The 21,720-nt window shown below is 41.7% G+C and overlaps 1 protein-coding gene across 9 annotated transcripts in view; it reads right to left on the reverse strand.

Moving 5' to 3' along the window:
- The window catches only part of LOC140469027 (synaptic vesicle glycoprotein 2B-like), a 200,129-nt gene that overhangs the window by 18,352 nt on the left and 160,057 nt on the right, over positions 1-21,720 (reverse strand). For all 9 annotated transcript variants that reach the window (XM_072565213.1, XM_072565211.1, XM_072565212.1 and 6 more), the window contains 8 exons: positions 19,254-19,434; positions 17,949-18,100; positions 11,831-11,964; positions 9,338-9,427; positions 8,464-8,574; positions 3,844-3,932; positions 1,594-1,758; positions 470-603 (listed from right to left, as the gene is read on the reverse strand). In XM_072565213.1, the coding sequence (XP_072421314.1) occupies positions 470-603; positions 1,594-1,758; positions 3,844-3,932; positions 8,464-8,574; positions 9,338-9,427; positions 11,831-11,964; positions 17,949-18,100; positions 19,254-19,434 (1,056 nt within the window). The remainder of the gene's footprint in view (positions 1-469; positions 604-1,593; positions 1,759-3,843; positions 3,933-8,463; positions 8,575-9,337; positions 9,428-11,830; positions 11,965-17,948; positions 18,101-19,253; positions 19,435-21,720) is intronic.

Here is a 21,720-nt window from a genome sequence, read left to right on the forward strand (position 1 = left end):
GACGGCTCTATCCCATGAGTGAATAATAATAAAAGAAATTGACTGAACACATACAGAATAGTAGCTTAGGGGTTCCAACTGGACCCAGCTCTCCTTGGGCTTGGAAAGGAGGAACGGGGTGTGGCAGAGAGAGGACGTCAGCTCTGTTCTTAAACACAGCCGTTCACAAACGGAGCCTCTCGACAACCACCAACCATGGAGAACGGGTACAGGAACCTGGTATCCATGGGTTACCAAATCAGCAAGGATGAGCACCTTCACTAATGGGTAGAAAATCAGGGTTAATAAATTATAATCTGTTTCAGCATGGGTCTTGATTAAAGAGGGTGGGCTGCTTTCTTCCATCTCGCTATGTTTGTAGAATGGGACACCTCCTTATGCCATTGGTGAATGGAGACAACTATCATTCCACATCTCAGCTCTCCCGTGGGAATAGTGATTGGAACAGACAAAGCAGCAAAAGGCTGACCTGTGTTATAGAAGAGAGTCGCTATGAAAGTGCAGTTCCTAAAGTGTGTGTTCGTCGATGTAATGTCTTCAAAGTAACATTCCTCAAACAAGGAGTCTTCAAAGGTCACAGATTTAAATTTAATCCCAATGAATCTGTCCAGAAATAAATTTGCAGTTAGAAAAATACAGGGGCTTGGAGAATTACACATGACAACATGTCACACAATGAGCATTATGCAGCTTGGAGTTTGTATGTATGCTTTCTGCAAGACCCCATGGCCTCAACTACACCTCATGGTACAGCAGTACATGCTCTAACTACTCCCAGTGTGTGTAAAGGGAAAACATCTTATCTCTCTATTACTTTCTGGTTATTTCTAACAGCAATGTGGATTTACCTACCCCATGCAGTTGTTCAAGAAGGTGACTCACTAACACCTTCTCAAGGGCAATTAGAGTTGGGCAATAAATGCTGGCTCAACCAGCAATGCCCACATCCTATGAATGAATTTTAAAAAAATTCTTTCTATGACATGACCATCAAAATGCAGATAACAGTAACTAATGCCCAGTACAAACTGGTCATAATATCTTCGCTCTTGTTCCCAGTTTAAAAGCCAAGATCCTATTTGTTTATATTCCTTCCCAATGGCCCCAGGAGCAATTAATGAGTTAGTATGAAACCAGGGACTCTCTGCAGTTCAGAGCCTGGAGCTGATGAGTAACACCAAGCATAAACTGCTACAACAACCAGACAGAAGTGAGAAAAACATCAGTGATTGGCAAATCAATGACTGCCAGGCCAGATCTCTCTGGGCTGCCTCTCAATGTTTACCCTGTGATTTTACAATGGACTTCATTTGAATGTGATTTCTCTACATGAAATTTAATGGTATGGTTTTTGTGGTGCAATAGAAAACTACACATGTAAGTCTGGCTAATCCAAGGTAGTCCACACTAGTCCAGGACTTTGTAAACTCATAATAATACAGTCTATACTGTTTCAAACTCTAGACTCTGTGCTGTTGACAAGATAACAGCTTGAAATATACTGAATGTTAAAAAGATCAGGTTTATTCTGATGAGTAGATAGGGTGAATACTTGTCCCACTCTGCTGGCCTGACACTCTACAGTAGGTTTACCTGACATTGATGTACTCTCCTTCTGTATGCAGCTGGTTCTCCAGTGTGAAGTTAAACGTGAAGTCTTCAACTCTCTCCTGATGAAATGTCTTCATTTTGGATTCATACTCTTCATTTTGAAAGTACTTGATCATGTCCGGGAACCACACTGTCAGTCCATAGTAGCTGAATAAGAGCAGAATCCAAATTGAGTAGAATTCAATATACAGTTCCACAGCCTGTTAATAGTTAGCAAATGCCTCAATCCAGTGTGACAAAGCTGCCTAATCATTAGTTTATTTGCAAATTGTTAAATGAATGAAAATTTGAAATTGAAGGCACTCCTGAAAAAGTAAAAAAAACAGTGAAACTTGTGAATGACTCATACTGGTCCAACCTGGTTTGTACGCCTCAGAACCATGCTGTAATACAACCTGTACATTCATTTCTCTTTTTTTGCTGTTTCTTCTTCTGGGACCAATAACATAAGATTCCAGTAAATTAGGATTTCTGACCTTAACCAGCTCTCTCAACTTTGTAAGCCAGACTCAGTCTGGGATCAATACTGGCTTTGACCAATTGGTTGACTTGCATTATTAACTTGTGAACATTATGGTGACAATATGTTGCGTTTAGCTTCGAAAGTTGGGGTCATCAACAAGCGTACTTTGATGTGTCAATAGTGTGACCAGATTTCCAAAAATGAAAACCCAAAATTCCCTGAAGCACCCTCACAACATAGACAGACTTCCTTTTGCCACCCCCTCACATACAACAGACTCTCTGCTTGTTATCATCGATGTACCTGAAAAATTGAGAGACTATTTCTTCTTTCTAAGTTCATTCCCTGCCTGATCCTGAAGAAACTACACCCTGCGGATGTCAATAATCAGAGAAGAGCCTTCCTATTTTCCTGTTATGGGGAGCAGGCAGGATAGTGGAGTTGAGGCTGAGGTAAGATCAACCATGGTCATTTCAAAGGGTACAGCAGGCTTGAAAAACTGAATGGCCTCCTCCTGTTCTAGTTCATACACTTCTGCTGCCCACTTTCTGTCTGTCTCACCCAGATGAGCTGTGCACAAGTTATCATGGAATCATACAACACAGAAAATGCCCTTTGGCCCTTCATTTCTGCACCAGCAAAACTACTCCAAGTCTACATTAGTCCGCCTTGCCAGCCCTTGGCCCACAGCCTTGAATATTACAACAATTCAAGTTCTCACCTAAGTACATTTTAAAAATTCGGAGGCTTCCTGTCTCTGCTACCTTCCGAAACTTCACCTGAGGAAGCGGCAGTACTCCAAATGCTTGTGATTTCAAATAATCCTGTTGGGACCATAACTTGGTGTCTTCATTTGTGACCTTGTCCACCCCAGTCCAACACCGGCACCTCCACATTGTACTTTCCAAGAAACTTTCCAGATTTCCACCAGATGGATGAAAATAATTGCCTCAAATTCCCTCTAAACCTCCTAACTTTCACCTTGAAATTCTGCCCCTCATAACTGACCCTTCAGCTCAGGTTTCTATCCACCCCTCGTAATTTTATATGTCCCAATCAGGACCCCCTCAAACTTTTCTGTTCTGAAGAAACTAATCTGAGCTTATCCATTTCTTTCTTCATACCTGAAGTGCTCCAACTCAGGCAAAATCCTGCTGAATATGATCTGCTATCCCTCCAGTGCAATCCAGTACTCCAGCTGTGGCCTAACCAAAGTCTTGTACAGCTCTAACATAATAACCCTGCTTATATAATATATGCCATGATTGGCAAAGGCATGTGCCCCCTATGCCAGCTTAGCCACTCCAATGACCTGTTCTGCCACCATCGGGATTTTGTAAATCGAATGCCATGCTGGCAGAACACAGCAACACCCTGTGCCTAATGTGAGACAATCCAGGTGATGTACAAAGCATTTGCAAACTTAAACTCCATTCCAACCCATCCCACTACTGCAGATCGAATTGGAAATCTGTAAACTGGGAACATCGGCACCATCCTGAGGAAATGGCCGGATGTTTTAACGAGAAACCAGGACTGTCCTGTCAAACCTGGTATCGCTGGTCACCCAAAGAGTGGAGGGTTTTGTATGGGGAGCTTATCACTCAGTCCGAAGGAGATTCTCTCAGATAGCTGTGGCTCCGCTCATCTTTAGCTCTCTAGTGTTGTGAAAATTCAGGTTTCAGTATCCAATTCGATTCCCAGGAGAACATAAAAATTAAAGGCTGAATGATTTTTCACTGTTGATGCTTTGCTAGGTCAGCACTAACCTGAACGATAAGGTGAACCAAACCACTGCGAGGAACAGAGTTGTCATCCTGTACTTAGGTGTAAAACAAAGCAACATATTCTGCCAAACCTGAAAAAAAGTCAAAACCCTCATGTCAGAGACTACTTGTGGATAATCCCCTGTGGCACTGTTTTATAACAACTGCATCCCACCTTAGTCAGTGAGAAAAGTATCAACATTAAACACAATGTTGTTTAGCTTTCAAATGGCGACAGTCACATCTAATGTCCCTCATACCTTAAAGATTGGGTCTTTAGACTGATAGCTCCAACAATTTGCATTGAATTAAATCAACAACCATACCATAAATAAGGGATTAAAAAGGACAGTAAATGCAGGGTGGCCCTGATAAACTGGCCAGTAAATCCACAATGTCAATGCAGGATGATATGATTAACATATTGATTAATAATCAATATTGTAATGTACAAAGAGATATTCGATGATTGAGAAGCAGACTTTGAAGTTGGTGTCGGCATTTCAACATTTCAATGTTTATGTTACCAGTAACGTATCTGAGACAATCATACAGACCGATCATAACCCATTGATGTTTGCAGAGAACTTTAAGGACAAAAATACCAGACTGTTTAGGTGGAGCTTGTTGTTGCAGCCATTCAATGTGAAAATTTTGCATGTGGCAATGATTGCCGATGCATTGTCAAGATTTGAATGAGAAGCAGAGGCATTCAGTGGCAGGAGTACAACAGACTGAAACAGAATATAGTTGTGCGTGTTTGCATGTTTATAGTCAATGGAATGCGCATGTGTGTTGTAGAGTACGACCAGTTTAAGATTAAGGAGTTTTAACATGAAGCCATGTTTGGGTATTGATTGTTCATTTTTTTTGAAAGGGGGAGATGTGGCGATACTGCTCTTCTAACAAGGTTATAGAACGTGGAACATAGAACATTATAGCACAGTACAGGGCCTTCAGCCCTAGTTGTTGCGACGACTGTGGGGTCAATCTGAAGCCCACCTATCCTACATTATTCCATTTTCATCGATATGTTTAGCCAATGACCATTTAAATGCCCTTAAAGTTGTTGAATCTGCTAATGTTGCAGGTAGTGCATTCCAAGCCCCTACTACGCTCTGAATAAAGAAACTACCTCTGGCATCTGTCCTATATCTATCACCCCTATGTCCTCTTGTGCTAGTCATCACCATCCAAGGGAAAAGGTTCTCAATGTCCACCCGATCAAACCCTCTTGTATGTCTCAGTTAAGTCACCTCTCAAGCTTCTTCTGTCTAATGAAAACAGCCTCAAGTCCTTCAATCTTTCCTCATAAGACCTTGCCTTCATATCAGGCAACATCCTAGTAAGTCTCCTCTGAACCCTCTCCAAAGCTTCCACATCCTTCCTGTAATGTGCTGACCAGAACTGTACATAACACTCCAAGTGCAGCCTCACCAGTCTTGTACAGCTGCAGCACGATCTCATGGCTCCGAAACGTCTTAACAACCTATCAACCTGGGTAGCAACTTTCAGGGATCTATATACGTAGATACGAAGATCTCTCTGTTCATCTACACCACCAAGACTACCACTACCATTAGCCCAGTACTTTTTATTTGCTGTTGCACCTTCCAAAGTGAATCACCTCACACTCTACCACGTTGAACTCCATTTGCCACCTCTCAGCCCAGCTCTGCAACTTATGTATGTCCCTCTATAACCTGCAACATCCTTCAGCACTATCCACAACTCCACTGACCTTAGTGTCATCCACAAACTTACTAATCCATCCTTCTACACCTTCATCCAGGTCATTTATAAAAATGACAAACAACAGCTGCCCCAAAACAGATTGTTGCGGCACACCACTGGTAAGTGAACTCCAGGATCAACATTTCCCATCAGTGACCACCCTCTGTCTTCTTTCAGCTAGCCAATTTCTGATCAAATTGCTAAGTCACCCTTAATCTCATGCTTCCGTATTTTGTGCAATAGCCTACTGTGGGGAACCTAATTAAATGCCTCACTGAAATCCATATACACCACAACACCCACTTTACCCTCATCCATCTGTTTAGTCACCTTCTCAAAGAACTAAATTGTCCTTGGCTTTTTTTTTCCAGAGATGTTGTAAAAGACACAGACTCTGAAAAGTCTAAATTGAAGAGTTTTCGGACTAGTTTGATTATAGCTAACACGTACTGCCTCAGGCAACAGGCTTTCAAGCTTTTGAAAAAAAAACTTGTACAATGTAAGGGGAGTGGCCAGTACTCCCAACTTAGCTTTTCTCTGGTTTGGTTTGGTTTTTAGCAGAATGGGGTAAAAGCTGCTGGAGTCACAGAAGGAGGACCAGGCTGGTACTCTCTCTCTCTCTCTCTCTCTCTCTCTGACTTGTCTCCTGTAAGAACCTGTGATTGATTTTACCTTTCATGCCAAGGTGTTTTTTAATGGGAATTGTTTTTCCAAATACTTGCAACATCATTAAGTTGGTATAGCATGTTGGGTTTTTGGATAGATTAAGTTACTCTGTATTCTGTTTTCCATTGTTTGTGTTTCATTCGGTAATCTTGTAAATAAATTTGGTTTTATTTAAAACTGTGGTTCGATCAACTGCATCCCTTCTGGAATATCCGTGTTGCACCTGCTTAAAACAACGAGCAAAGTTAGGGTTTGGGCTACTTTCTTGAAATGTTTTGAGGGGGTTTGCCCTTGTCCATAACATCGACATGAATAATTGATCAAATATGGCTGGAATGAAATGCTGGAGTCAGTAATGGTGACCATGAAACTGTCTGCCTCTTGTCAAACAAAACATTTGGATCAATAATATCCCTTCAGGAATAATATGGACTGCTGTTGCCCAATCTGACCCATGTGTGATCCCAGAGCAATGGCAATGTAGCTGACACGTAACTACCCCCCTCTGAAAGGTTTACTAAGCCTCCCAGGCAGATTCATGAAGACAGCTCATTATCATCTTAAGGGCAATTACAGATGGCCAATAAGTGCAGGTCTTGTCAGTGAATGAAAGCAAATGTTGGTCATGCGATTCCCCCGCAATGTCATTCAATTGGATGGTTAGTATAACAATGTGCTGGAAGATCTGAGTTCAATAATGTGTCATAACACATCTGAACAGGTTAATTAAAAATATCTGTTATTGGTAACTAATGTTAAAGTGGGGTTTGTGGGTAGCAACAAGGATACAAAGTCTGGCTGTAGAATTGTAAAGAACATGTTAACCAATTGGCTTCGAGATGGAACCTATTCAGTTCAGAGCAATATTGCAGTGTGCACATCGAAATGCAATCAAATAAAATTGAAAAGAAATCCCATCAGCTATGATCATCAAAAGATAACGATCAGTGAACAAATGGAGTTGATCAGCTAATATCCAACTGAACGAAGGTACAAGCCAGAGGGAAATTACCTATTTCCATTGGCTTCTCCATTTTAGTCAGCACTTTATTCTTACTTTACTGATCCTCTTCAGCCTAGTTGGGATCAGCTGAAGTATTGCTGGTGCTACATAAATGAAAACACTTGTATTTTATCTAGCATCAGCTAAGGATGAGTGGACAGCATCCTCAGCCCTGATTAAGAAGGTTGTGGGTTCAAGATCGAGTCTGGGAAACAAATCCAGGCTGGCACTTTGTGTCCTCAAGGTTTGTGGAGCAGCCTTTCAGGTGCAATGCTAAACCAGGACATGTTTGCACTCTAAAGCAGATAAATACCATGGTAACACATCAAGGAAGAGCAGTCGCATTCTCTCTGATGTCATGAGCTAGTATTTAGGTAACACATCAAGGAAGAGCAGTCGCATTCTCTCTGATGTCATGAGCTAGTATTTAGGTAACACATCAAGGAAGAGCAGTCGCATTCTCTCTGATGTCATGAGCTAGTATTTATCTCACACCCAACATCATGAATTTGGACATTATCATACTGTTGTTGTGAGAGCTGTGCTGTGTGCAATTTGGCCGCTGTGATTCTGACATTAGAGCATTTTAAAAAGTAGTGAACTGGCAATATATTTTGGGACAGGTGGAAGTGGGTACTGCAGATGCTGGAGATTAGAGTCAAGTTAGAGTGGTGCTGAAAAAGCACAGCAGGTCAGGCAGCATCCGAGGAGCAGGAAAATCAATGTTTCGGGCAAAATCCCTTCATCCCTTCAGCCCAGCTCCCATATATTTTGGGATACCCTGAGGTTGTGAAAGGTGCTATATAAATGCAAGTCCTTCCTTTCCTTCACAAAGAAATAAAACATCTCATATACAACCAGCTAATTTTCACAGGCAGTGTCTGTGGTTGTACAAGCATGTGGTGCTGTGTTTCACTGTTTGAGCAAACTCCCACAGACAGCAAGGAGATGAAGAACCAGATCCTTTCTGTTTAGTGTTCAAATCCCATGGCAATGCCATTCTACATGGGGATAAACATGATGTGATTCACTCCCAAATGAAAAGATGGCAAATGCAACAAGACCCCAACTTTCCTGGGATCTTTCTGTTATCCAAATAATTTAGCTCTTTAAAGTTTAAGATGAAAAAGGATTCATTGGGTTGCAAACTTCTCTGTCTACCTAACATTCCTCCTGAATGGTAAGTTAACGAGAAAGCTTTTTGATTGATTTATACAGACCTGCTTTACCACAGTCATGATCCTGACCAACCAACGCTGGAACCAGGTTCCTGTTGAGCTCTGAATCTCGATGAATTCATCCATTTGTATCGGGGTCTTTATGTGGGAAACCTGAGAAACATGAGGATTTGTATTTGTTTATCTATTGCTGCTTATATTCATCCATTCCCCCTCTCATGCCTCCTGCTCTTAGCTAAGTTAAGGAATGATGTCCGGGGGGGGGAACATTGCCTGAAGTTTTGTTACTCAATTTTATACCGTCGTGTCTTCATCTGTGAAGATTCAAAGAGAGAGGAAGTCAGGATAGATGGGGGAAGGAGAGAACGTAAGAAAATAAAGAAAAGGAAAGAGTCAGGAGAGAAGAAAAAGAATGAGAGGGGTAATAGTAGACAAAGAAATGAGAAAGAAAGGGGGTGGGGAGAGATGGATATGAGAGAGTAAACAGATAGGGAGGGAGAGGAAGTGAGAGAGAGAGAGACAGAAGGGAGTGAAAAATAGAATGGAGAAAAAGTGCAGGGATAAAAGAGAGAGATCAGAAAGCAAATCATCCCAAGCTTTTAGGAGCAAATTATTGCAGATGCTGGAGTCTGAACTGAAAACAAAAAATGCTGGAGATCATAGCGGCTCAGCTAGCATTCATAGAGAGAAAGCAAGTTTGCTCTCTCTCTCCACAGAAGCTGCCTGACCCACTGTGATCTCCAGCATTTTTTGTTTTCATCCCAATCTTTTAATGAGTTGACAGAGATTTGGGCCTTACATCACTGATATGAGAGAAAAATAAAACAAGGAGGAAGAAGATCACCACAAAAATAAATAAAAACTTCAATATTATATTATCCCCAATGATCAGCTGTTGAGTTTGCTTTCAGCTCACCGTAAAGACAGCTTCCGGGTGCCCTCTGGCCCTCATGTTCGTATCATAAATCTGCTTTAGAATCATCCAGGCTTCATCGTGCTTCCCAATCTATTCAGCAGAAATTCAAAAGCGTGTGATCAGGACAATGCTTAGAAATCAGAATTACCATTAATACTGACAGGAGATCAGCTTTGCTTGTCGCAGTCATAAGCACTTGCCAATCTTCATCTTCTTCAAAGGTCTTGCATGTCCATCAAACAGTTATTATTAATGTTCATCCTACCCTCATCTCTCCCTGATTCCACATCGCCAACCTCGGAAACCCCTTCCAAATATACGCCCTGCTGTAATTCACTCATTTCTCCTGCTGCTGGTCTACCGTACATTCATTCTCTCCTCTCCTGTAACACTGTCATTGCCTTCATCAATCACAACGCTCAACTGAGGAATGTTACTCATGAACCTCTCAGCCCTGCTACAGCTCTCTAAAGCCTGCTCAAAGCTGCCTCTTCAGTCTCGTTCTACAGTCACCTTAACCAGCCTCCGCCGCACTCCTGCTCAGTAACTAGACTCTCACTTTGCAAAGTGGAGGGACTACTCTGTCACAGCAATTACATGAGTAGAATTCATTGTCATTAAACCAACAACTCAAAAAATCAAAGTTTTTTTTAAAAACTGTGGAGGGAAAGGAATTTGTCCTGTTCATATGCTTTACCTTTGGCAAATGATCTTCAAATACTCGGTTTCGCTGAGATTTATGGAAAATTTAACAGCAAAAATATCCAGAGGGCGGCACGGTGACTCAGTGGTTAGCACTGCTGCCTCACAGCGCCAGGGCCCCAGGTTCGATTCCAGCCTGGGGCGACTGTCTGTGTGGAGTTTACACATTCTCCCCAGGGCTTCCTCCCACACTCCAAAGATGTTCAGGTTAAGTGAACTGGCCACGCTTAATTGCCCATAGTGTAAGGTGCATTAATTAGAGGGAAATGGGTCTGGGAGGGCTACTCTTCGGCGGGTCAGTGTGGACTTGTTGGGCCTGTTTCCACACTGTAGGGAATCTAATCTCAACCCCAAAATGTATAAAGCAATAAGTCTAAAATTAATTCTGTCCTGAAACCCAGAGGTTAAAGGAGTTATTCTTAAAAGCCTTGAAATGTTCTGTTTCTCTCAGGTCTTTTGACAATTATGCATCATAGCAGCATCATTTGGAATGCTCAAGTATAACCTGACTTATCAAACTATTGTCATACCCCATACTCTTATGAACAGGCTGTTCACAAAAGCAGCATAATGATTATCCTTTGATCATTGGACAGAGCAGTGTCCCTGTAAGGGGTACCCAATGGCCACCAATGTGTTCATGGGAAATAGCTAAGGGTGCATCCAAGAGGTGGCATGAAGTCATGCCTTGCTCAAGTTGCAGTGGTCAATTATCTTGTGTAACTCGCAGCACCAACTGGATCCCAAGAAAGCTAAGAATGATATTATAGAACGGCATGACATAGATGGAGTTTATTCAGCCCATCGTGCTTCTGTCAGTCTTTGAAAGAGCTATTCAATTAGTCACAATCCCCTTTTCTTTCCTCAGAGCTTGGAGTTTTGTTTTTCTGTCAAATGTTCATCAAACGCCCTTTTTGTAGCTCTTATTGAATTAGCTTTCACTATCTTTTCAGTCAATACATTATTCATGCCACCCTCAGCTTTTTTTAAAGCCAACCAGCTTAATCTCGTCACCTCTAGTTACTGACGTTTATGTCACTGGAAATAGTTTCTCGGTTTTGTTCCGTACAAATCCTTCACAAACATGTCACCCGTCTATCTCATCTTCTGGTAAACCTCCCTGCTCTGTTTTCAATGCACTGACATCAAAAAAATGTATTTTAATGGATCATTTCACAATACTGTGTCTCCCATCGAGAGCTGCCCTCACTGACTGTGTGAAGATTTGGGTCTAAAACACTGTAATCCCATTTGCTGATCTAGGATAATGCAGATACACTGACAGGATAAACTAGGAATCTCAGGCATATGTTAAATACATAGAGTCAGAGCAGCCTACAGTGTGGAAACAGGCCTAAGGTGCCCAGTTTTCACAATTAACGAGTCCCAATTGCCTGCATTTGGTCCATATTTCTCCATACCTATCGCATCCACATACCTGTCCAAATGTTTCTTAGATGGTGGAATGGTACTCACTTCCACTACTGTCTCTGGCAACCCGTTCCCAACACTCATCACCCTCTGTGCGAAAAACTTTGCCCTGCTGGACCCTTTTGTATCTCTTCCCTCTCACCTTAAACCTATGCCCACTAGTTTTAGATTTCCCCTACCATGGGGAAAAAGCTGTCAACTAGCTAACCTTATCTCTGCCTCTCATGATTTTATAGACCTCTTACTGCACAACACAGAACAACTTAGCCTTGAAAGATTAAATGAAAAGTTTGCAAATTATCTACAGAGGGGTTCGTGAAGTGACAACCTGGGTAGCTTCTACTCTGCTGGTTGTCTCACCTCTAGTAAGTAGCGAGGGCTTTCTGGCACAAAGAGAAGGCCGATCAGGGAAGACAGGCAGGGTAGGGCACATACCACGACAAACAACCGCCAGCTGTGGAACTGAAACGAGGTGCCCATGCTGAAACCCCAACCTGTAACAGATAGAAAGACAATCGTTGGTAAGGGCAACTTTGCCACCTGTGCCAATCAAAAGAGCAGCTGGCAGTCCTTGGACTTTCTACTCCGACCACAACATTCCATTGACCTGACTTGCCTCCTGCCAGGTCTCACGTTCAGATTCTATTCCATGGGTCCAACATTACCTTGCTCCTGTAACAACACAGAACATGCTTTCAGACATGCAAACACACAGTCTCTCACGTGCACTCACACTAACATACACACACTCACTCTCACTCTCTCTCTCTCTCTCTCTCATGTATGTGCACACACGTAAAAGTCTATGGAGTGAATTTGTATTTGCAGAATTATATTTGCAGATACATTCTATTTTGCTCAAAATATAGGCATGTAATCCATGTAATATTTCAAAAATTCCACTTTGAAAATAGAACCAGTCTGAAGATTTGTAGCTCAGGTTGAGGTTTTGGATGTAGGTTTGCTCGCTGAGCTGGAAGGTTCATTTCCAGATGTTTCGTTACCCTACTATGTAGCACCTTCAGTGGATCTCATGCGAAGCAATGCTGAAAATTCCTGCTTTCTATTTATTCTAGTTCTATAAATAGAAAGCAGGAAATTTCAGCATTGCTTCGTATGAGGTCCACTGGAGACGTTACCTAGTAAGGTAACGAAATGTCAGGAAATGAACCTTTCAGCTCAGCGAGCAAACCTACATCCAGAACCAGTCTGACTCAGGATTGGGGTACAGACACCTCTAACCTCACACGTTTAATGCATTATCTGAGTTGAGATGTCACCTTTTGTTATAAAGCCTTAAGTTATCTCGAGAAGGTGACTTAAAAGGAGTTCTGGGATTTACATATTAATGACCGAAACCTGCAACCCATTCTAAAAGATAAAAGACTTAACAACAATCCAGGTTTGTTCAATATATCATTTCAGTTGCATGACACTGTAATGTTTTGCTAGAAATTCTGTCACTTATGGTCTGACGCTCCACAACTACTTGATGAAGGAGCAGCACTCCAAAAGCTAGTGCTTCCAAATAAGAAGGAGCATTTCAACAGTCTTAATTTTCAGATAATTAGCAAAAGGAGGAAACTAAGCGGATTGAGGTGAATAGCAACCATTCCTATCTCTTACGTGAAAATTAACATTCTAGCATGCAGATATGTTATGGTAGGTAATCCTGGCCATCTCCCATGAGCAGTTATCTATCTTGGGCCATCTCTTGTTTAGGATAGCCATTAGCAGCACCCGCCAGAAGCACATTGCTCTCTCTTGACTTTAGATAGTGCACAGCTCAACAAAAGGTTTCCAGAGAAGACATTCAACAAAAATAGGAGCCACTCGCTGATCCAACACACCCAGTAAAGGTCAACCACACTAAAACTAAGAATTGCAGAAGCTGAACATCTGAAACAAACAGAGAAATTGCTGCAGAAACTCAACAGATCTGGCAGCATCCGTGAATAGAAAGCAGAGTTAACTGAAGAAGGCTCACTGGATTCAAAACATTAACCATGTTTCTCTGTCCTTGAATGTTGCTAGATCTGTTGAGTTTTTCCAGCACTTTCTATTTTTGTCACACAAATAAATACCAGCAAATGAGCACATTCATATATGTTCAGTTCTTGCATCCTCTCCCTGTGATTAATCTTCGCACTGACAGTACAGGACATCAATGTTTTTAATGAGCATTTTATTCAATTTTTTAAAGAAATCAACAAGTAAACATTACCCATATATCTTAGGGGGCATTGTTTTAAATTTAGGGTCTCTCCCTTTCAGGATAGAGATGAGGAGGACTGGGCACTCTATTTAAACTCCAACCAAGGTTTTGTACAAGAAGAAAATAATATGGAAATTTACGGTGAAATTTTCTGTCATAAGCTGGGAATCTTTTTGCTTTAGATTTCACTCACCATATTGAGTTTTATTTAATGGTATACTAGACCCAGATCTCGTTCTCTCACAGTTGGCATTTATTCTGTAGGGTGTTGGCACATCTGCCAATGGATATGCATGATATAACGCTTTCTCAATTCAACTTCATTTGCCAAACATGAATTCTTCAGCGTCTCCTCGCAGTCGCCAAGTATGAGTTACAAAAATCAGGCTTGTTTTCTTTGGCAAAGCAAGGATTTTGACTTTGCTAAACATGTAATTTTTGGTGCTACATCTGAATTGACATTGTAGAGTTGTTTATAATGAGCATGTGGACATGGAGTGCCAGGGTAAAAACCTCTTCTGAAATTGTCTGGCTGAGGATTGAAACACAAGGACACAAGATGTCCCAAAATGTCAAAGGAGTATGCTGCTTTGTTTCTAAAGGAAGATTTTGGCCCAACTATTTGCATATTAGATGTGAGGGAGATGTGGACAGATTAAGTTTAGTCACAGATAAAGATTATTTTGCATTAAAACTGAAACACCTAGCTGAAGGGTCAGGTTCTATGGTACAAGATGGCAAACTTGAAAATAGACTCAGGACTCTAGGTGAGAGAAGACATTTAGATTGGATTTTGTAAATTGCAGAATTGTAGGCGGCATGGTGACTCAGTGGTTAGCATTGCTGCCTCACAGTGACAGGGACCCAGGTTTGATTCCACCCTCAGGTGATTGTATGGAGATACACATTCTCCCAATGCCTGCGTGGGTTTCTTCGGGGTGCTCCGGTTTCCTCCCACAGTCCAAAGATGTGCAGATTAGGTCAATTGGCCAAGCTAAATTACCCATAGTGCCCAGGGATGTGTAGAAAAGGTGGATTGGTCATGGCAAATGCAGGGTTACAGGGAAAAGGTGGGATGCTTGTCAGAGGGTTGGTGCAGACTCAATGGGCCAGATGACCTCTATCTGCATTGTACGGATATTTGGAAATACAGGGGAGTGTGCAACACATTACAAACTCAATCATGCCACCCTTTTCCCTAAATGCAGCAGTCGTCAAGTGTCAAGAATGAGCTTGAGTCAAAAACAGCACAGTAAACCTTGATTTACCTATAGCAAGGAGGAGGAGTTTGTCACCTTTTATATTTTGGAGAAGCAAGGAGGAACATCAAATGAATGTGGCTCAGTGCAATGTCAATAAACTAGTGAAAAGGCAAGATTGCAACAGAGAGCCGGAGAGGATGGAGCTGAATGAACCATTGTCTGACCATCAAATGTCAATTTTTGAATTATACATTTTATCACATTTCTGGTGGTTGGTGAGATAGCCAAGCAATGTCCGGTATGACAGTCTCTGGTAGTTTTTAAAATTGTTTACACCTTAATTATCATAGAGTCACAGAGTCATGGAGATGTACAGCATGGAAATAGACCCTTCGGTCTAACTCGTCCATGCCAACCAGATATCCCAACCCAATCTAGTCCCACCTGCCAGCACCTGGCCCATATCCCTCCAAACCCTTCCTATTCATATACCCATCCAGGTGCCTTTTAAATGTTGCAATTGTACCAGCCTCCACCACTTCCTCTGGCAGCTCATTCCATCCAGGTATCAGCCTCTGTGTGGAAAAAGTTGCCCTTTAGGTCTCTTTTATATCTTTCCCCTCTCACCATAAACCTATGCCATCGACATATCACTTAAAATGCACCTAAATTTAATCTTCAATGCCTTACTTCTGCATCTCAACCAACTCCTCCTTTGGCTGTCCATTAAGGTGTATTACACTGTTTTTTGTCAATTTTCACATCATCTCATGACACCAGTAAATATTGGTTCAATCACTTCAATATGCTCTTTAAATTTCTCCATACATTCAAATGTATTCTCGAAATCTATTTTTCTTGACTATAGTTCTGGCTGTCACTTCAAACATCTCCAATTCTCCAGTACAGAATGCTGTCCACATTAAAGGTGCGGTGTTTTATTTTACAAATGCATTGTAACATATCAACACGAGCCTCAGGATGGATTGTGAAAGCTGCTCTACGTAAATCGTTTTGCAATCACAATAAACCATTTATTTTTGATTAATACTAGACAATTAAAGGTAAAATTGCCATTGTCCTACCAGACCATAGAGCTAACATTTCATTAGAGAGAGAGAGATGGATGACTGATGGTAAGTTTAACCTAAGGGTCACTACACCTCATGGAAGTGGAGAATCCTTCATGATAACCTCAGCTAGTGCAGGAATTGAACCCACACTAATCATATCACTCTACATTCTGAATCGACTGTCCAGCCAACCGAGCTAACCCCATTTATTCAATCCTTAACAAGAATGTGGTCTAATTGGAGCACAGTTCCAAAGTGCAATGTACCAACCAGACTTTGCGGTATGTTTCTCGACACCTCCCTCACCATGACAACAAGAGGTGTCAGGCGTAGGACCGGAGAGTGTGCTCATGTGGGTGTACTGCAGTTTACCATAGCTTCTGTTCCTGCTTTCTTTCTGTAGCCCATCACTCTCAAAGTCATGAATCTGATCACTGGACCCAAAGCACTGGGTGTTTGCAGATAATGCATGGGTCTATGAGCAGAAATATTCATGCTGCATGCAATCAATGTATTAGTAACATTACTCAAAGCATTCCTGCATTCTTGCAGGAAAAATCATTGCTGCAATTTCTCTTTGCTTAACCACAGGAGCTAACTTTTTAAAGATACCATATTAACAAGTGCAACAGTGCACTCATGATTGGATCAGAAACATCAGCTGACATCCTTGTTAAACCTTGAAGCTTATTTCAATTTCAATGGTAACGTGAGCTATGAGACATCACTGATACTCTGTTTCCTGCAGAATCCATTTACAGGGATACTAATCAGAGAGTGGATGTCTGCAGTGATGACACTCCCCAGGGGACATAAAACAGCCTTCATGAAGTCCTTGAAAATAAACTGAGAAACCTAAAGCCCGTAATACAGGACACTATTAAGGTTGAACTAAATGGAACAGGCAAACATACTCTCTGGTATGAAACCAAACCCCATAAATGGTTGTCGGATTAAGCTGATTTTGCAAATTTCAGGCTGTGCTATATATGGCCTTGGTCTACTTTTGTATCAGGAGTTTGCAACTGCGAGAAAGCTCTTTATTTCAGTCTAGGCTGGATTCTGAGCTGAGCCCAAGGTGAAAGGACATTCTGTCACCCTACTGCACTTTGCAGTTTCCCGTCAAAACTCTGTGCAATTAATAAAGATTGGTGGATCGTCCTTTATTTGAAACATATTAGTGATGGGAGTGTGCTGGCATAAATAAGAACAGCAAAGCTGGAAATACCCGAGAGGTCAGGCAGTACACGTGCAGTGTGATGACCATGAGACCTTACAGTCAGATGGGGAAGAGGGGAAGAAGATGGTCAGCCCAACAGCTTGGGCTAAAAAACAGGAAGGAAACTGGGTTACCTCCATCTGAAGCTCAGTTCATTGGGGCACTAGCTCCCCATCACCACCAGGCCTCCACCCTCCAGTGATTGTACCCCTGTTAGCTCAGTTGTCTGGACAGACAGTTTCTGATGCCAAAAAAGTGTTCCAACACTAGCTGGATCAACCACAATGCCATGGGGTCTGGATTCCGACAAGTGAACTCCTTCCCTACTGGACATTAGTGAGCCAAATGTTTTTTTTTTAATGGCAGTCACCATTAGATTCAATGTGGAGGAGATGGTGTTGGAATGGAGTGGACAAAGTTAAAAATCACACAACCCCAGGTTATAGTCCAACAGGTTTATTTGAAAGTACAAGTTTTTGGAGTGCTGCTCTTTCATCAAGTGGTTTGATTACCTAATGAAGGAGCTGCGCTCCGAAATCTAGTGCTTCCAAATAAACCTATTGGACTATAACCTGGTGTTGTGTGATCTTTATTCATTAGATTCTGAATTCCAAATTTTTTTATTGAATTGAATTTCCAACATCTGCCATGGTGGGGTTCAAAGCAAATTATTACTATTATTGACCAGCAACAATACTACTAGGCCATCACCTCAGACTCTCTCTCTGAGCATGCATATAACGGGCCGAGAAAGGATTGTGACACTCACCGTAGTGTGGGATGATGCTCCAGGCCATCACTGATGCGTAAATCCCACCCACCATCCAAAACATGCAGAGCCAGCTGAGATGCTCCCCTCGCTTCTCCCGAGCCAGGAATTCCGAGAAATAGGAGAAAACAATGGGGATGGAGCCGCCGATACTAAAAGAGAGAGAAATGACAAGCATTCTTGTGGGTAAATTTGTTTCCTTTTAAATCTTTCCTTCTGCTCATTTTAATATTATAAATTATTTCGTTATGGCCTTGGCATATGGGTAATGCAGATGAGGCTGCAATTAATGTCCACTGTCGCTCTGAAAATGTAGCACTTGGTCTTCTTCATGATTCTTCTATGGCTAATGCTCCCAAAATCTCCACTTTCCATTCCTGCTTATCAAATCAGCAGTGGGAGTTGATTGGATCCAAATTATCTGATGGTATAAATTATATCTTTGGGTGGGTTACACCCAAAACATTGCTCCTCCACCACCTGATTCTGCCTGGCTTGCTGTGTTCTTCCAGCCCTCCTGTTTGTCTTCTTTGGTAACTGGGACAATTAGTATTAACCAGAGCCTCGGAGGGAAAGAATGATAAATAGCAACAAGAACAGGGATTGCTGGAAAATCCCAGCAGCTCTAGAGTTCTGAAGAAAGGTCACTGGATATGAAACGTTAACTCTGATTTCTCTCCACAGATGCTGCTAGACCCGCTGAGTGCTTCTGGCAATTTCTGTTTTGGTTTCTGATTTTCAGCATCCAGAGTTTTTTTGGGTTTTTTTTCATTGAGCAATTAAAGAACAAATTGGCAAAATCAGGCTGCTTACAAATTCCACAGAATCAAATTCTCAGCCCAAGCATCAGGCTAAATTTCACCTTTCAATTTATTGTATAATTTCACAAAATCATTTTGAAGAAGATATTTCTTTTGACACACTTGAGGTTACACTTCGTGAGCAGAGGACCCAATCATCATTCCAGAAACTGAAGAAGCATGACGCAAATCGGCAGACAATACAGCACTCTCATCTCCTGCAGGTATACGCAGGAGAGATAGCTGCACATTCATAACTTGGCATGTGTTGAACATTGCAAAGTCTGTGCATTTTGGTATATCTCTCTCTCTACTGGGAGTAAATAAACATAGTCCATTCATGAATGTCTGCAGCACAGCGTGTGTTAGTTTTACTCAGGGGTAATACACAACAGTGTGTGTGTGTCCAACCCAGGAACAAGAATGCTAACAAGAATGACTAGCTAGTACTCAAATGGAATATCTCTGTGTCAATACCTTGTTTCAAAAGATTCATATCCCTTACCCAGCTCCTGAAAGTAGTCGGCAGAACAGGAATATACCATAGCCCTGGACAAATGATGAAAAGATGATAAAGACTCCATTGATGCTGAGGGCAATCATCAGACAATATCTTCTGCCCATTTTGTCTGCCAGACCACCCCAGACAAAAGCTCCTACCATCATTCCCAAGTATACTATCAAGCCTGAAAAACAGTAATAAGGAGATTAATAACAATCATATTAAATTTTTCCTCATAGATTGAACTTTGTTTTGAATGATGTAAATGTCGTTACGTGACCAAACATTCCAGCTAATTCTGCACCCAGAATGATCCCAAACATATCAAATTATTCTTCTTTTTTGTTGGTATTGGCTGGTTGGGTCTCCGGGAGAACTCACTGCTTCCCTTAAAATATATTCAAGCTTTAACATCCATTTTAACAAGCAGAAAGTAACTTGGTTCAACATCGCGTCAAAAGAATGATTTTAGTTAAGCCCTGAACTATGACCTTCTGCTTACGAAGGGTCGGCGCCATCCATTAACTCTTGCTGTTAAACCATAAACATACAAGGGCACTGAGTGAGGACGGGATTAGACTCAGCTGGGATAACCATATCTGGGCGGCACGAATAAGTTGGACCAAAGAGTCTGTTTCCATGCTGTATATCTCTATGACTCTATGGCCCTACTTAATGACATTCAGTATCACCACCTACAAGGAGCTCCTGAAGGTGGGTATGAAGTCATGGCTTAATATATATTAGCAACTCCAGGAGAAGATAGGCAAAGGCTAAGTAATGGTTCACTGGGCTTTGGATTATTACGGGCCAATTTCTTCTCTGAGTTACCACAAAGCATCCTGCTATTGAGTAGTTCCAGAGATTAAATGTATGAAGTAGAGAACAGTCCTGGCTCATTCACCTGGCACAGGCCTGCACCCTGACAGAACCTTGAATACTTCTCCTCCCCACTTTCATTAGGAACTTCTGGCTGCTGTTGGAATATCTTTTTATAATAGCTTTTTCTTATTCCCTCCCAGGATATGGGTGTCACTGGCTGGGCCAGCATTTATTGCCAAGTTGCCAAGAAGGCAGGTGAGAGTCAACCACATTGCCGTGGGTCTGTAGTCACATGTAGATCAGACCAGGTAATGATGTCCTTCTCTAAAGGACATTTGTGAACCAGATAGGTTTTTTTATTTGACAATCAACAACTGCTTTGTGGTCACTTGCCTCTTAATTCCAGATTTTTTAATTGAATTCAAATGATAGGATTCAAATCTGGATCCCCAGAACATTACCTGGGATTCTGGATTAATCACCCCCTCAGCAATCACCTAAAGTATTGTTGGGGCATTTCTGAAGAAGGTTGCTGAACAAGTCTGTTCTCCAGGTTTGCTGGGACACCTTTCCGCTTGGGTTCTCCAAGGTCACAACCAAGGGACAATATCAAGCTGGAGAGTCAAAAACCATCTCCCATCCTCTTCTCAATCACATCATTATCCTGGATTTGTGTCCAACACAGCTACAGCACTAGGGAGAATCTCTCAAAACGCTAGGGTAACTCAGTGGAGCCCCTGTGCCCACTACAAGCCTTTACAGTTTGTACCTAACATAGAAGAGCTTAAGGTGAAGGAATCCTTAGGAGGCAGTGATTATAATAGAATTGAATTTATTCTGCAATTTTAAAGGGAGAATATAGAATCAGAGGTAAAGGTATTACAGCTGAATAAAGGCAACTACAGAGGCATCAGGGAAGAGCTGAGCAGATTTGACTGGAAGAGGAGCCTAGCAGGAAAGACAGTGGAACAGCAATGGCAGGAGTTTCTGGGAGTGATTCAGGAGACATGGCAAAGATTCATCCTGAGGAGAAAGAAGCATGGTACAGGGAGGATGAGGAAACTATGGTTGACTAGGGAAGTCGGGGCTAGCATAAAAGCAAAAGAGAAAACATATAATGTGGGGAAGGGCAGTGGGAAACCAGTGGATTGCAAAGCTAACAAAGACCAACAGAGGGCAACAAAAGTAGAAATAAAGAGGGAGAAGATTAAATATGAGGGTAAGCTAGCCAGTAATATAAAGGAAGAGTGTATGAGTTTCTTTAGATATATAAAGGGCAAAAGAGAAGTAAATGTGGACATTGGACGACTAGAAAATGATGCTGTAGAGATAGTAGTGGGAATTAATTAAATGGCTGAGGAACTGAATAATTACTTCGCATCATCTTCACAGTGGAAGACACAAGTAATATCCGAAAAATTCAAGAGAATGAGGGGGCAGAGCTTAGTATGGTGACCATCACCAAGGAGAAGGTGCCAGAAAACCTGAATAGCCTGAAGGTGGATAAATCACCTGGACCTGATGGACTACACCCTAGAATTCTAAGGATGATAACTGAAGAGATAGTGGAGGCATTAGTGGTGTTCTCTCATGAATCGCTAGAGTCAGAGAGGATCCCAGGTGACTGAAAAATCACTAATGTGAACCC

Source organism: Chiloscyllium punctatum, chromosome 48, assembly GCF_047496795.1.
Source record: "Chiloscyllium punctatum isolate Juve2018m chromosome 48, sChiPun1.3, whole genome shotgun sequence".
NCBI lineage: Eukaryota > Metazoa > Chordata > Chondrichthyes > Orectolobiformes > Hemiscylliidae > Chiloscyllium > Chiloscyllium punctatum.